General features: G+C 35.8%; 1 protein-coding gene across 1 annotated transcript; it reads right to left on the reverse strand.

The window, feature by feature from the left end:
* On the reverse strand, window positions 1-7,793 carry pif1 (PIF1 5'-to-3' DNA helicase homolog (S. cerevisiae)). Its single transcript, XM_058752922.1, has 13 exons — window positions 7,688-7,793; window positions 6,878-7,443; window positions 6,269-6,398; window positions 6,030-6,155; window positions 5,505-5,658; window positions 4,980-5,094; window positions 3,985-4,091; window positions 3,601-3,740; window positions 3,171-3,277; window positions 3,000-3,087; window positions 2,084-2,229; window positions 510-701; window positions 1-257 (listed from the first exon to the last, which is right to left on the reverse strand). Exons 2-13 carry the CDS (start codon window positions 7,436-7,438, stop codon window positions 204-206), a joined length of 1,920 nt encoding a protein of 639 aa, XP_058608905.1. The 5' UTR covers window positions 7,439-7,443; window positions 7,688-7,793; the 3' UTR covers window positions 1-203.
* Window positions 7,794-13,506: the final 5,713 nt, after the last annotated feature.

A 13,506-nucleotide genomic window follows, 5' to 3' on the forward strand; every position in this document is an offset into this window, starting at 1 on the left:
AAACCACAAGTTTTATTAAAAGAAATACATGGTTACATAAAACAGGGTTTAGTCAATATTTATAAAAATAAATAAATCGCTCCGTTGAACAGCAGGGTATCAATTTACCCGATAAGAAACGCTAACTGAATTATAATGACTTCATGTTCCAGATGCATTCATGCACACAGTGCATATGAACATGAGAGCTTCACATCACCACCTCACCAACGGGAATTCTCCTTATTGCTCTGTCCAACATAGTCATTCATTGAGGACTGGGGGAAGAAAAAGATATTACAATCAGATACCTATAATAAATTTTCTACATCAATGTAAGCCTGGTTGAAATAAAGCAATTTCAATTTTGACAACTACTGTAAAATCATCCACTAATTTGAGCTTCCTGGGGAACTTTTATTAACCAATCTAAAATCATTTATATTCATCTTTTAAATTGAGCCAGTCTGGTCTAACACAGAAAAGGGTATTCATCTGAGGAACAGAGTGATTGTCCAGGGTGGACTGACCTGCATAAGGAGCCTCTCTTTCCTCAGTCTCTTATAAAAGAGTAGCACGTCTTGGTTGGCCTGCACTACTCGCGGATCAAAGTCCATCACACGCAGGCCTTCCAGACTCCGGGCCCGTGACAGAGCAACATAGGCCTGGCCGCTCTCGAACACACGTGCCAAAGAGATCTCCACACAATCCAGAGTCATGCCCTAAACACACCAAACAATCAAGATATGCACCATGAATTTCATTTAATAATCACTTGTCTTTCATAGAAATTTTATTTTAGGTATTGGATCCAGGCTCTCTCACTGTCAAAGCTAACCAAGACAAAGCAAATAGGCTGGTTGCTCAAGCTAGCAAATTGTTAATTAAAGCTATGATGCTGCTGAAGTAAGGGTGTCCAAACTTAGTCCTGGAGGACCACTGTCTTGCTGAGTTTAGCTCCAACTTGCCTCAACACACCTGCCTGGAAGTTTCTAGTACACCTAGTAAGACATCGATTAGCTGGTGAGATGGTTGGGGATGTTCAGCATCAGTTTTCTTTTTACATCGCTGTGCTCCCTGCCCTTACTCATGCATGGCTTTGACGACAATGACTGAACTAAACTTGTAGCTTGAAGATATAAACCATTAAATTTACCAACAGTAAATCACACAGTTGTTATAAAATACATATTTTACGATATTATGAAACATCAGAAGTGACTAAACTTTTGCCAAATTATTTTAGTCTCCAAATTAATCCCCCATTTTCTTTTTACATTTTTATATTGTGGATAATATATTATGAATAATGATAGTAAACAAACCATTTAAATTCCTAATGACTTCCATTGTATTTTTTTTGTATTTTTTTTTTAAACAAAAAAAAAGTCTATGGGAACCAAAATGGTTTGGTTATTAACAAAAAAAATCTTCCATTTCCTTTGCACAGAAAAAAGAAAAACTCATCCAGGTTTGGAACAACATAAGGGTGAGTACACAAGGAATTTTCATTTTGGGGTGAACTATCCCTTTAAAAAAAAAATAAATAAAAAAAATAATTCATTCTTTTTTTTTTTTTTAGGACAATTACAGTGTTAAAACCACATGGAGTCATTGTGGGATATTACAATGGATAGATTTAGACCCACATGGTTATGATGAATTGATTTAATATTTTCCTCAGTTCCTCTACTGAGCATTGGGACATCTATACATGCAATGTTTCTCAAACATTTTCCAGACAGCTGATGAGCTAAACAGCGATTACTTTGACAGTTCATCAGTGCAGAAGGCACATAGTCAGAAAAGATGGGTAAACACGGGGACTAGTTAATGAGTCAAAACAAACCAGAACCATAGCCCTGAGCATCTGTTCACAGATACATAAACATACACTCCCTTCCTGAGCCAAGTCACTTCATTTTAATAGCATTTTCAATGAAATCACATGATAATTTCCTCTGGGGCTCAAAACAGAATGAAATCTAATTCTACAAAATTGTACCGTTGATCTCGTACTATGCAGTCAGTTGATACAGGTTTGACTCAGTAGCTTACTACCTATGCAAAATGACTCATGGTGGGACATGAGAGCAGAGCTCACCTGACTCTTGTGGATTGAAATGGCCCAGGCCAGTTTGAGTGGCAGCTGCTGTCGGCTCAGGTACAGCCCCCCTGATGCTTTAAACATCCAACGCTCTCTCTTTATTACCTCAACAGCCCCGCAAAGGAATCGCACCCGAGGGAGACCTGCAAGGGGAGGGGTGGTCACGAATGATGGTATGTCACAACATCTCACAGGATGTTCATTCCCTCTGAAATATGTTGGTGTTCTATGACCAGCCAGATACAGAAATTAAGGAGTGATATTTAGCTAAATCTCAATCAAGTCAGTGAAGAAAATGTCAAAAATTTGCATTGAAAACCTCTAATTCTCATTAAAAAAAAAAAAGTAAATGAGGTCTGTAAAATGTCTCTCTCATTTTAATATTTTCATTCAAATTAATTTATTCCTGTGATGGCAAAGCTGATTTTCAGCAGCCATTACTCCAGTGTCACGTGATACTTCAGAAACCATTCTAAAATGCTGAATTGCTGCTCAAAAGAACTGCATATTTTAAATGGAAATCTTTTGAAACATTCAGGTCTTATCTCATGTCCAAAAAAAAAAAAAAAAAACACTTCAAAAACAGAAAACTACATAAGCTATAAATTGATATGTAAAAACAACATGCTATAGTATTTGATTTTAACAAAACGCTGGCAGTCGTACAGTGTAAATTAAATTAGTTCTAATTGCTGATTACATTCCAACAGCATGATGTCAGAAATCAATTAACCTAATTGTCCTAAAGATAGGCTTCCAATTACTTTACACAATAGCTCTTTATGATTTTGTGATAAAATACAATCTGGACATTCTTTTGAGATTTACCTATTTTCATGATAATTATAAAAGAAAGTGACAAAGTAAAATAAGATAGAGGAAGTGCCAGTCACCATTTCACAGTCGGTCTTACCTTGATTGCCTGGCTGAAAGTCAACCACTACTCCTCTGGCTCCATTCACTAGACCCCTCTGAACATCCAGGTTTTTAGTGAGCATGACCTGAAGTAACAAAAAGTTTCTTGCAACATTTGACGTAAATCAAGAGCAAATGTTTGCCAGAGGGGGTGTTGGGGAACACCTACCTGAGCTCCCACTTTCAGCTGTAACAGCCGACTCACTGGACTCTGTGTGTCAATGGTCTGAAACAGCATGGGGTCACTATCCACAGCCTCAAACACTCGCATGGTCCCTGCAAAGGAAACACTTAAAACACTTTAGAAATGTGACATGTAATTTACATTTGATGTCAAACCAGATCAGAATCAGATTTGGTCTGATTTTTAAAAACTAAATAAATGTACACCTATAAATTGTCATAGGTGCTTTCAAGTGCTTTGTTGTCTCTTGTGAATCAGATGGTAGATTTCTAATAGTTATTTCCATTTCCAGAATCTAACTCAACGCCATTCACTTCACAGCACTGACAGTGGTACCAGAGCAACTGCCACCTGACGCAACCAGCAAACCAAAAATCACATCTCCAGTTTGAAATGATATTTCTTTATGACTAACCTGGTAACTGTTTGAGTTTATTCTCATTAGTGAGCTCCACATCATCCTTGTGTGTGCACAGCCTGGTTGCTAGGATACCATCCCTCTCGATGCTGTGATAGGCACTTCTCAGTAGCTGTGCAGTAACTTCCTCTGTGACTCTACAGTATGGGACCAATCAAGATGATCAGCTGAATCAATTGACAGCTTCATTAATTACAAGATGAAGCTTGAAAGTTCCCTACTACAACACCTATAAACATTCAAATCCCTCCTACAAGAACCACCTTAGGTTGTAGAAAAATAAATAAATAAAAACTGGCCCTGAACCACATGGACTTTATCCCAATAACACTCAGAGCTAGTGACTCACACTAAACTGTGGATGTGATGAGAATTCAGTACCTGCCCACTCTCACAGCCTGGAGGAGAGAGATGAAGGCCTTGTCTGTTTGTCTGCGCACCTCCGTCAGCTCCATGTTCATATGGATACACTTCCGCCAGCTTCTTGACTGCAGGCAAAAATTGACTCAAATGTAATTATACACAAAGAAATGAACAAACCAACAATTTTCTATTTTGCTGAATTTTACATTACAAGTTTCAGGATTTACTCACATTCCAAGCCCATTAAAATTTCATTCATCTTCAAATCAAAACAGATTTTTAATTAAACCTCAAATCCAGAGAGATTTCTGTCCCACAATTTAAAGTCCATTCCACCAAAACTTGCTTTAGAAAGTTCATGAAGACATCCTAAAAGAAATCCATATGAATCTCTATGTAGGTGATGTTTATGTGAACATAAGCCTAAATGAAATCGGTTCAAAGTGATCCATTCTCTTCAGATTTGGATTAAAGCAATCGATTCATATGGATTGCTTTTATGATTTATGAACTTTATGAAACGTCAATAGCTAGCAATGTAGGGACAAATATTTCAGGATGTATTTAAAAAAAAAAGAAGTTAATTTGCATTTTAAATAAGAAGGTAAGTCTTATGGGTTTAGAACACGAGGTTGAGTAAGTGGCAAATTTTACTTTTTTTTTTTTTTTTGATTGAACTTTCTCTTTAAAGCAAAGTCATATCAAGGCTGAAGCGGATATGATGCCTAAAGGCTTGTTCACAATGAGGTCGATAACTATAATTATAATTCTATAAGAAAAGAAAAGGCAAGTATAACAATGACACAGAGGAACAATATCATCAGACTTAGAAGGAAAAGGAAAAGTTGACGAACAATAAAAATCGACAGCCAAAGAGCGCTAGCATTTGAAGTGGCAGCTATAACGTAACTGCAGCGTATGCTTATAACAAACAGAAAATCATCATTTGTTGGTGTGGGAATTAATAGTTATCATTCTTGGTGTGAATGGGCCTTAAATGAGGAAAGCAGTACCTGAAAACAAAAGTTTGCTTTGTCCTTTCCTTTTGTTACAGGTGGAAGTTGAAGAAAGTCTCCAGACACTATCAGTTGAATCCCTCCAAATGGCTGAGTGGATCTTCTGATGGATCTAGAAATAGAATATACAGATGCCACTTGTCTAATAATGCAACTCTGCCTGATATTGAAAGATTTTGTATTGTTACTCTCCTTCAGAAAAGATGAGCATTTACAAACATGTACTAGACTGGGATTTGAGAATTGTTGATGGAATGTTTTGAATTAAATTGCTATTCAAGGTCTGATCCAAATCACATTCAAATATTAATTTGCCATCTGGTGTTCATTAGGAGAAAATCCAGAGTGACAAAATCAGATGCAACTAATCACATTAAATGAAATTACTAAACCGTTAAAACAACAACAACAAAAATAACCTTTATCACCACATTAATTGATGTTAAATTGAATTTTACCCATGTGGAAAATGAAGCGCACTGGAATAAACCGGTTTTATGAACAGTTTTGAGTGTGGCTCACCTGGCTATGGCTTCCAGTTTGTCAAAGAACTCTGCTTCCACCATTGAAATCTCATCAATAATGAGATGTTTGCAAGACGTCCAGTGCTGCAGCACGCCAGGACGCTGAGCAAGCTCAATACATTGTTCAAGAGGGGCAGAGCCGGAACCAATACCTGATAACAAGACAAACAAATAACTCATACACAACAGTACAACTCTTTTTATAGATATGAGAAATATGTTGATCATATGACACTTCAGGAAAGTGACTCTGTAGTGTGTACATAGTGAACCTATGATTACTGTTTGGTTTGGGGTGAAAGGATACTACCAATTTCATAAAACATTTGCCATCAGTAATTATACAGGAAGGGCTTTCCTAATAAACGCGTTACATGTTTACATTTTATTGGCAGTTGCATTTTCTCAGAGACTTCAGTGAAAACGTGAATGTTGCTGACCCACTCCAGTCTGTATGAATGATCAAGGAAACTGGAGAAAGCACTGCACTAAGTGATAGCCAGACTTGTAAATGTTTTCTAACCTGCAAAACTGTGCAGTGTGGTCCCTCCTATGTGACAAGCCGCAACACCTGTGCTCGCTGTTGCATACGTGCTTTTTGGAGGCAAGGAGCCTATAATCCTTTTGAGCAAGAAGGACTTTCCTGTACCTGAAATAAAGCCATAAACAGTGGTGTTCAAAATGCTATGAAATAAAAGAGCTCATATATGTGTATGTGTGTATGTATATGGCTATGAATAAATTGTCAAGTAAATAAATTACCTGCACTGCCGGTGAAAAACACATTCTTGCCACTCAAGACTGCATTGAGAACTGCAGTTTGTTCTTTGCTGAGCTTTTGTGCTACAGGCAGAACCAATACAGGCTTCTTATTGGGGTGAAGCACTTTAACCTAAACAGACAAATAATTATTTATATTAAACAAATGTTTCCATTTAATGCGATGTACCAGAGCTAGCCAGTGGTAAATATTCTTCAGCAGTCGCTTGATTTATAAACTTAGTCTATAATTCTGCTAAATGCATGACAGAAGAACATTAAACTGGCTGTTTTTAAGTTCTTTTCCCCTCCCTTTTAAGATAGTAGCTGACGGGAGGTGATAATCTTAATGGAAAAAGTTGAATCTCAGAATTAAACAATTTATTTAAAAAAAAAAAAAAAGAGACATATGATTGAAATATGATTTTAATTACTAAAATTAATTAAATTTAATCTATATCTTTTTCATAGACATACATTAATATGCATTTACTGTACTGTCAAAGTTATTTTAAGAGTTTAATTGTTGAATGCAAAACAACAATTGACATTTGTCAAAACAAAAATGAAAGAACTTGTGAACATGTGTCATGCACAAGTGGATGAACGTACCGGACTAGCGTCACAATCAGGTCTGGGTCTTTTTACTTGCTTCCTTTCACCCAATACCTTATTGACAGATCTCTCTGAAGGACCTTTGGGTTGGATTGGTGCATTCACTTTACTTCTCAGCTCGTTTGCTTTCTGCACATCTTTAAGCTGGAGTGGACTTAGGGTCTCAAAGGCTCTAGGAAGGCAAGCTCGTAGTTTATCCCTATCACTCATGGGCTTGGTGCCTTGGGATGCCTGATGTTTGATGCTGAGCGTCTTCAGAAACACCTTCAAACGATCCGGTGGACAATCAGATACCAGAACCTGTGTGTTCTCCGGGATGAATTTAACAGTACATTTACCATCCTTTGCAAAGCGCGTAAAGAGCTGGAAATCGCGCAGCATGAAGTTTTGAGGAGCTTTGCTATCGTGAACGCGCAGGACCATCTCTTGAAACTCATTCCGCCCTAATGTGACGGTGGCTTTGCGGATGAGCTGCCGTTTGATGGCCTGACCTGCAGGATTCAAGCGCTCCACTGCCACGGTGCACTGAAGCTCAGCTGGCTCAATGTGTCCCAACATTTTACCTGAAGAGAACATAGAAGTATAGCTTAAATCGTTTGATTGATTTAACTTATGACTTGATTTGTCATTTAGTAATACCGAGTCCGATATATACCGGTTTATAGGGCTATGTTTATAAATTTAAATAATTTGCAAAATTAAAATATATGTATTCACACACTACTGACATTAATCTCAACTGAAATTTGAAATCGATAATAAAGGTACCACATATACATGTTTATTTAACGCAGAAGCCTAACTCACCTTTCTCATGCACTGTTTAAACAGCGAGTCACAACACACCAGCTGTTCATTCATTATGACTCGCACGCCAGGATTTTCAAATAGTTCCGCTTGACAAAGATTGGTCAATAGTGACAAACTGCAGACCAATCAGATTAAAGGCATTTAAACGAACATCCAATCACCGATTGCGCTTAGTAAACGTAAGCGGCGGGCCCGCCTACGAGCTCGTGCTTCACCAATGAAAAGACATTGGTTTTCATTACGTCTCTTCCTATATGGACTGGTTGCTTTTCTTCTTTTTTAACCCGTGTGCAACATTATGGACATTTTTGCCCATTTTAGTTTCGTTTTTTTTTTTTTTTTGATAATTTTGCCTGTGTTAATGCTAACTGCATAAATTTTGGCTCAGGTGTGTATTTTTATTGGAATTTTAATATTCCACCCTTATTTCCTTTAATAAATCTACTTTACACTAGGTACAAAAAAAGTTCCTCTCAGCGCCTTTTGGACAAAAATATCCCAATTGAAACCCATTAAAACTGCTATTTTTAATCGCAGTGCCATTTAACTGTACAATTATGCAGTATTTATTAATAGGCTTTCATTCTGTTAGCAAGGCTTCAAAATTTAATAATAATAAAAAAAAATTACCAGATGGTGCCATTTTTTCAGGTTTGGCCTATAAAGCAAATACTCGCTTTATTCCTGTTTTCTGCTTCTGCATATAATAGAGCCAACTGGATAAATAATGCAGCTATAATTGTGTGGGTGTGCTGGTATGGATGTCAGAGTGTGGTTTGTATGTGTGTCATAAAAAAATATATATATATTGTGTGTGTGTGCTTGTAATATTTGAGAGAGAAAAACTCTACTGTAAATCACAAATCCAACCACTGTGTGCACCAGCGGAGTTTTGCTGGCATCTAATGGGGAAAATTTGGTACTGCGCTCAAACAAAATTTTACTGAAAGCTCATTTTTTGAGATATCAACCTCAAATTTGGAACACAACTTGTTTAGATTTATGGTTTTGATTTTCTAGCAGGTGTAGAGTTTAACATGTTTCATAAAATATATATTTTATATAAAATATTGTTCATGAAGCATTTTAATGAACTTAAACTTCTATAACTTTTTTTTGGTTTCACTTTTTAAACTTTTTTTTTACTTCAACAATAATCTGCCATGGGTCTTTTTTAAAATGAGACAAAACTTAAGTCTGTGCTCCCAAGCTTCAAATTTTTATGACCGTTTTTTGACATTGACATTTTTGTCCACTATTGACCTATGTGTAACTTTTTTTTATTGATGCACAAGGGTTAAGCAAGTAATTTAGACAAATAAAATTAAACTGATGAATTAACTGAGCATGCCTTATTAATGATTAACTAATTAAATTTATTTCATTATTTTATGTTTCTGTATACTCATTATTTATTTATTTATTTTTTCTTTCTTTCTAGAATTGCTTTTTCCATTCTTTTTTAATCAAGTAATAAATAAAATTAGATGAATTTCCTGAGCATGCTTTATTCATGCTTAACAAATGAAAGTTTATTTCATTGTTTTATATTTCTTTCTTTCTTTCTTTCTTTCTTTCTTTCTTTCTTTCTTTCTTTCTTTATGGCTACTAACGTCATGCTATATACAAAATTTTTCAAAATTGTCGGCTAAATAAAACAGATAATGGGAGTATATTTTACAAACAAACAAAATAAATAAATATATTAGTGTGTCAGTGTGTTGCTTGTCATTTTCTTGTAATTAATTGTTACATTTACTAGCAATTTCTGAACATTAATTGTTTCTGCACCTATTTCTTTTTTTCAGCATAAACAAGTACATATGCCCAACCATCCAGAAACAGTTGGCAAGTTCCCTATATATTTTCTTATTATTATTCATCAATAAACCTGTGATTTACAATTAAGATTGCTTACTAGGTCATTTTCACACGGGCTAGGGTTTACTGTCTAGTGGCAGTAAAACAAGTGTCTTTTGATTTAGTGGTGGTTAATTACATTTTCCAGTATAAAATATCAGTCATGGGTTGGTGTATTTCCGTAAACAAGAAGTGATCTTTTACGTAAGCTGAGAAAGTAATTTCCAGGAATGGGTCACTGTCCCGCATCATTAAGCTCTGTTCAGTACATGCAAGCTTTTCTTTAATTTACATGCATTGGAAAGACGACAGCTGGCTGAGTTATGACGCTCAGGAGAGGTGGGCAATACCAGAATCCAGGCTAACAGTAAGGACAGCCTTCACCCTGCACCCACAGCCCTTTGAAGGTGCAGTGAGGTGGAAGAACAATAAACAGAACTACAGTGAAAGATAATGATTAAGTTGGTATTGGACTTTCAGTTTATTTAATTACACATTATCTGTGATATGCAAATAAGGTTATGAGTGAAACTTCACAGAGTCTTGGTTGCAAAAGTGTAATTAGCAATCATATTAGGAATTCATATCAAATCTTGCTTGCCACTCTGCCCCTAAGCAAACAGACCTGCTTCACTAAACCATAACAATAGATCTTTGCCAAGCAAAAAATTCCCCCTCATAAATGTCCCTTTAAAAATGCGGAACTGCCATGACAGGGTTTTATATGACAAAGTGTTATCTGCAGTAGATATACACTACATCCATAGCATTGTAGAAATACTCTCCGTGCAGTATAGTTCATCCTTGAGAAGAAAATCATTCAAATTTTCTAATGACCTTTAGAAAACTGTGTTATAGCAATAACGTACATGTAGTGGATGAAAAATTATTTGTAATGCTGTTCCCAGTGGAACACTCTTCCCTCTCATACAGGCTTTAAATAAATCATTGAGAATGGGCCAAAGGAAAGATTTACATAGCTTATATATAATGAGCCTGCTATAACAGGAATTTACCCTCATGACTGTGTGTGCCAGCCAAACAGACTCATTATACTCATCATTATTTCAGAATGATTGCTGTTTGTATAGATTATTTGCACTCCGCTGACATCTCTAATGACATCCTTCTGCCACATTTATCACATGTAATGATCACACATAACCAGTTCCCAGATTCTCACACCTTGGTCCCCATTAACTTGAGCTTTCATGCCTCATTTCTGAATTAGAAAAGTAAACCGTCCTGTATGCTGTCACAAAAAAGTCCGTCTGTAGACAGTCACTCAGCATAAAAATATGTTTTAGAGCTCCAGTGATCGTTATCATTCCTGCTTGGGTGAAATGTAAAGTCAAGTCAAGTCAAGTCACCTTTATTTATATAGTGCTTTTAACAATACAGATTGTGTCAAAGCACTTAACAACATCAAATTGGAGGATAGAGTGTCAGTAATGTATAATGTATAATAATATAAAGGGCATGCCTTTATGTGTAAAAATAAATGAACCAATGATTCACTCCACACCACACTATTGACTAAACTCACATGCAATAGATCATCTATGAAGAAGTAAAGAGCAGAGGTAAAGAAAAAACATTGGAGTGGAAATGGGGAAAGATGACTGTTGCACAGGTGTCTATAGCTGAACCCTTGATCTCAACCCAATGGACCTTAACCAGGTTAGATGCCATATTAAATTTTCAAGAGGATGAAAATGTGGGTGTGAGGCTGTGAGGGATACATTTATAGTGGCACGTGCAAGATCACATGTAATTTTCATAAGTGTTTTATGGAGTTTTTGTCTACTGAAAGTCTTTTGGAAAGATGTTTTGGCAACTGAACAGTCAGTGTGTTGTTAAATAACAGTATAATCAACACAAAGTACAGTCAGTGCAAACAGTACAAACTGTACTTCTATCCATCTAAACTTTGTTTTCATCTATGTCAAAAATGAATAAATAAAAAAAATAAATAAAAAAAGGCGCTATCTGAGTAAGGTCTATTGACAATATCACTACTTGTAAACAGTGGCACACAAATAATGCATCCAATAACGTCAGTATAGTCAATCAAAAAATATTGCTGAATACTAAATGTCCCCAACTAAACAAGCCAGAGGTGACACTGGCAATTAACCCGATATACCACTGGTGACAGAAATGGAGAAAAAACCTTGAAAGAATGGCAGGGCTAGTTCTCCTCCGGCCAAACCGATGGCTGCCATGTAGATGAGGTCTTCATAGTGGATCTGTCTCTAGGGCTCATCCTGTTGTCATGGTTTCTGCTGACATTCAGGGCTGTTGTGGTCGTTTCTACATGCAGGTCCACCATCTGATCTCGATATGGACTCTAAGCTCGATATGGACATTCTTTTTACGTTGTAACAAGTACATTGAGTGTTATGAGAAGTGTTCCCGGTTTCGGTTGACCTAATTAATGCAGGCTAAGAATCTTTAATGGATTTGAATTATAGAAATTTTATAGTGTATGCTAGGTTACAGAGATGGGTCTTTAATCTAGATTTAAACTGACAGCTTCTGTCTGCCTCCCAAACAACACTGGGAAGACGTCCAGAGTTTTTGGTGCTACATAGGAAAATGATATACCACCAGCAGTTAATTTTGATATTCTAGGTATTACCAACTGGCTACAATTTTAAGACAAGATATGTGAAGGACTATAATGCATTAAGAGCTTGCTCAAGTTCTTAGGAGCTAAACCATTCGGAGCTTTGCAAGCAGGATTTTAAAATGTATGCGATGTTCAATAAGGATTCAATGCAGTGTTGACAGAACCAGGCTACCATGATCATACTTTCTGCTTCTATAGTGAAAGCTCTAGCTGCTTACAGCATACTTATTATGTTGACATTATTTTACACTTCACATTATTGATACCATTGGTAACAAATTAGTTTATTCAGTATCATGAACACAACTAATAATGCACAATAATGATGAATAATGGTTCAGTCTGTGTGTGTGTGTGTGTATACCCATCTTGGTCATGTCAATTTATTTTTTATATGCGACGCACAAAGAAAGTGCACACAAAGTGGTTTGTTATTTTCTGTAATGTCAGGGACTATATTTTTGAGTGGATGAATTAGATGAATGGCATTTAATTAATTTGCTTCATAAAAAAAATGTTTTAATTAAAGTTTGGGTTTATAATTTTCATAATATTGGTATTGTGTGGAATATGAGAATTGGTTAAGGGTTTTTTGTCACTGCAAATAAAACATTTATTAAAATGAAATGAGCTTAAAGTCACCATAATATCAAACTGGACAATTCTTGTTTTGTTATAGCATGTTGCAGACAGTGTGTATTATAAATGATTTATCTGTACATGTCATTGTTTTAAAATTCATGTGCACTCGCATAATCATTTAATCAAACACATATAATCATTCATCAAAAACCTTTATTCAATAAGACTGTCCATTAGCCAGAGTTTCATCCTTTTCTCCAGCAACCTGTCTTACATAAATTATCACAGATATTAGTAAACAACAACGATCCAATGATCTAGTCAATTCCTGAAAAAATTACAAAATCAAGTTATGGCCTATGTTTTTTTCTTGTTCAAGAAGCAATTTCACTGGAATATGTAACAATAAGGAAGAAAAGATTATCATAATAGCTGCTTCATTCGGAGTTATATAGTAGTTCATAAATAACTTTTGAAATCTTACAGTTGTTTTACAATCATTTTGTCACCAATTTCAGAACCTAGATGTCATTTTTCAAAACTCTAGACACAAAACGGTCATTATTTGTAACACAGGCTGTCCAATGTTCAAAACTTTGCATATTGCGTTCTTATCTTTAAAGAAGCCTTGAATTTGCAGAAGCATTGGTTTAAAAAAAACTCATTTATTATGAAATATCATAGGAACATTACTTTAGATCACCCACACACAAGATACCATAGTTTCACTGTGTAGCTGTTA

This window comes from Onychostoma macrolepis, chromosome 02 (genome assembly GCF_012432095.1).
Source record: "Onychostoma macrolepis isolate SWU-2019 chromosome 02, ASM1243209v1, whole genome shotgun sequence".
NCBI lineage: Eukaryota > Metazoa > Chordata > Actinopteri > Cypriniformes > Cyprinidae > Onychostoma > Onychostoma macrolepis.

What these genes read in the sequence shown, in the direction of transcription:
- pif1 (XM_058752922.1), bottom strand. Translation starts at nt 7,438, where the DNA reads ATGTTGGGACACATTGAGCCAGCTGAGCTTCAGTGCACCGTGGCAGTG. An exon ending in CACACTGCACAGTTTTGCAG is followed by an intron (nt 5,659 to 6,029) that starts GTTAGAAAACAT and finishes TCTTGTTATCAG; the next exon opens with GTATTGGTTCCGGCTCTGCC. An exon ending in AAGAGAGGCTCCTTATGCAG is followed by an intron (nt 258 to 509) that starts GTCAGTCCACCC and finishes TTCTTCCCCCAG; the next exon opens with TCCTCAATGAATGACTATGT.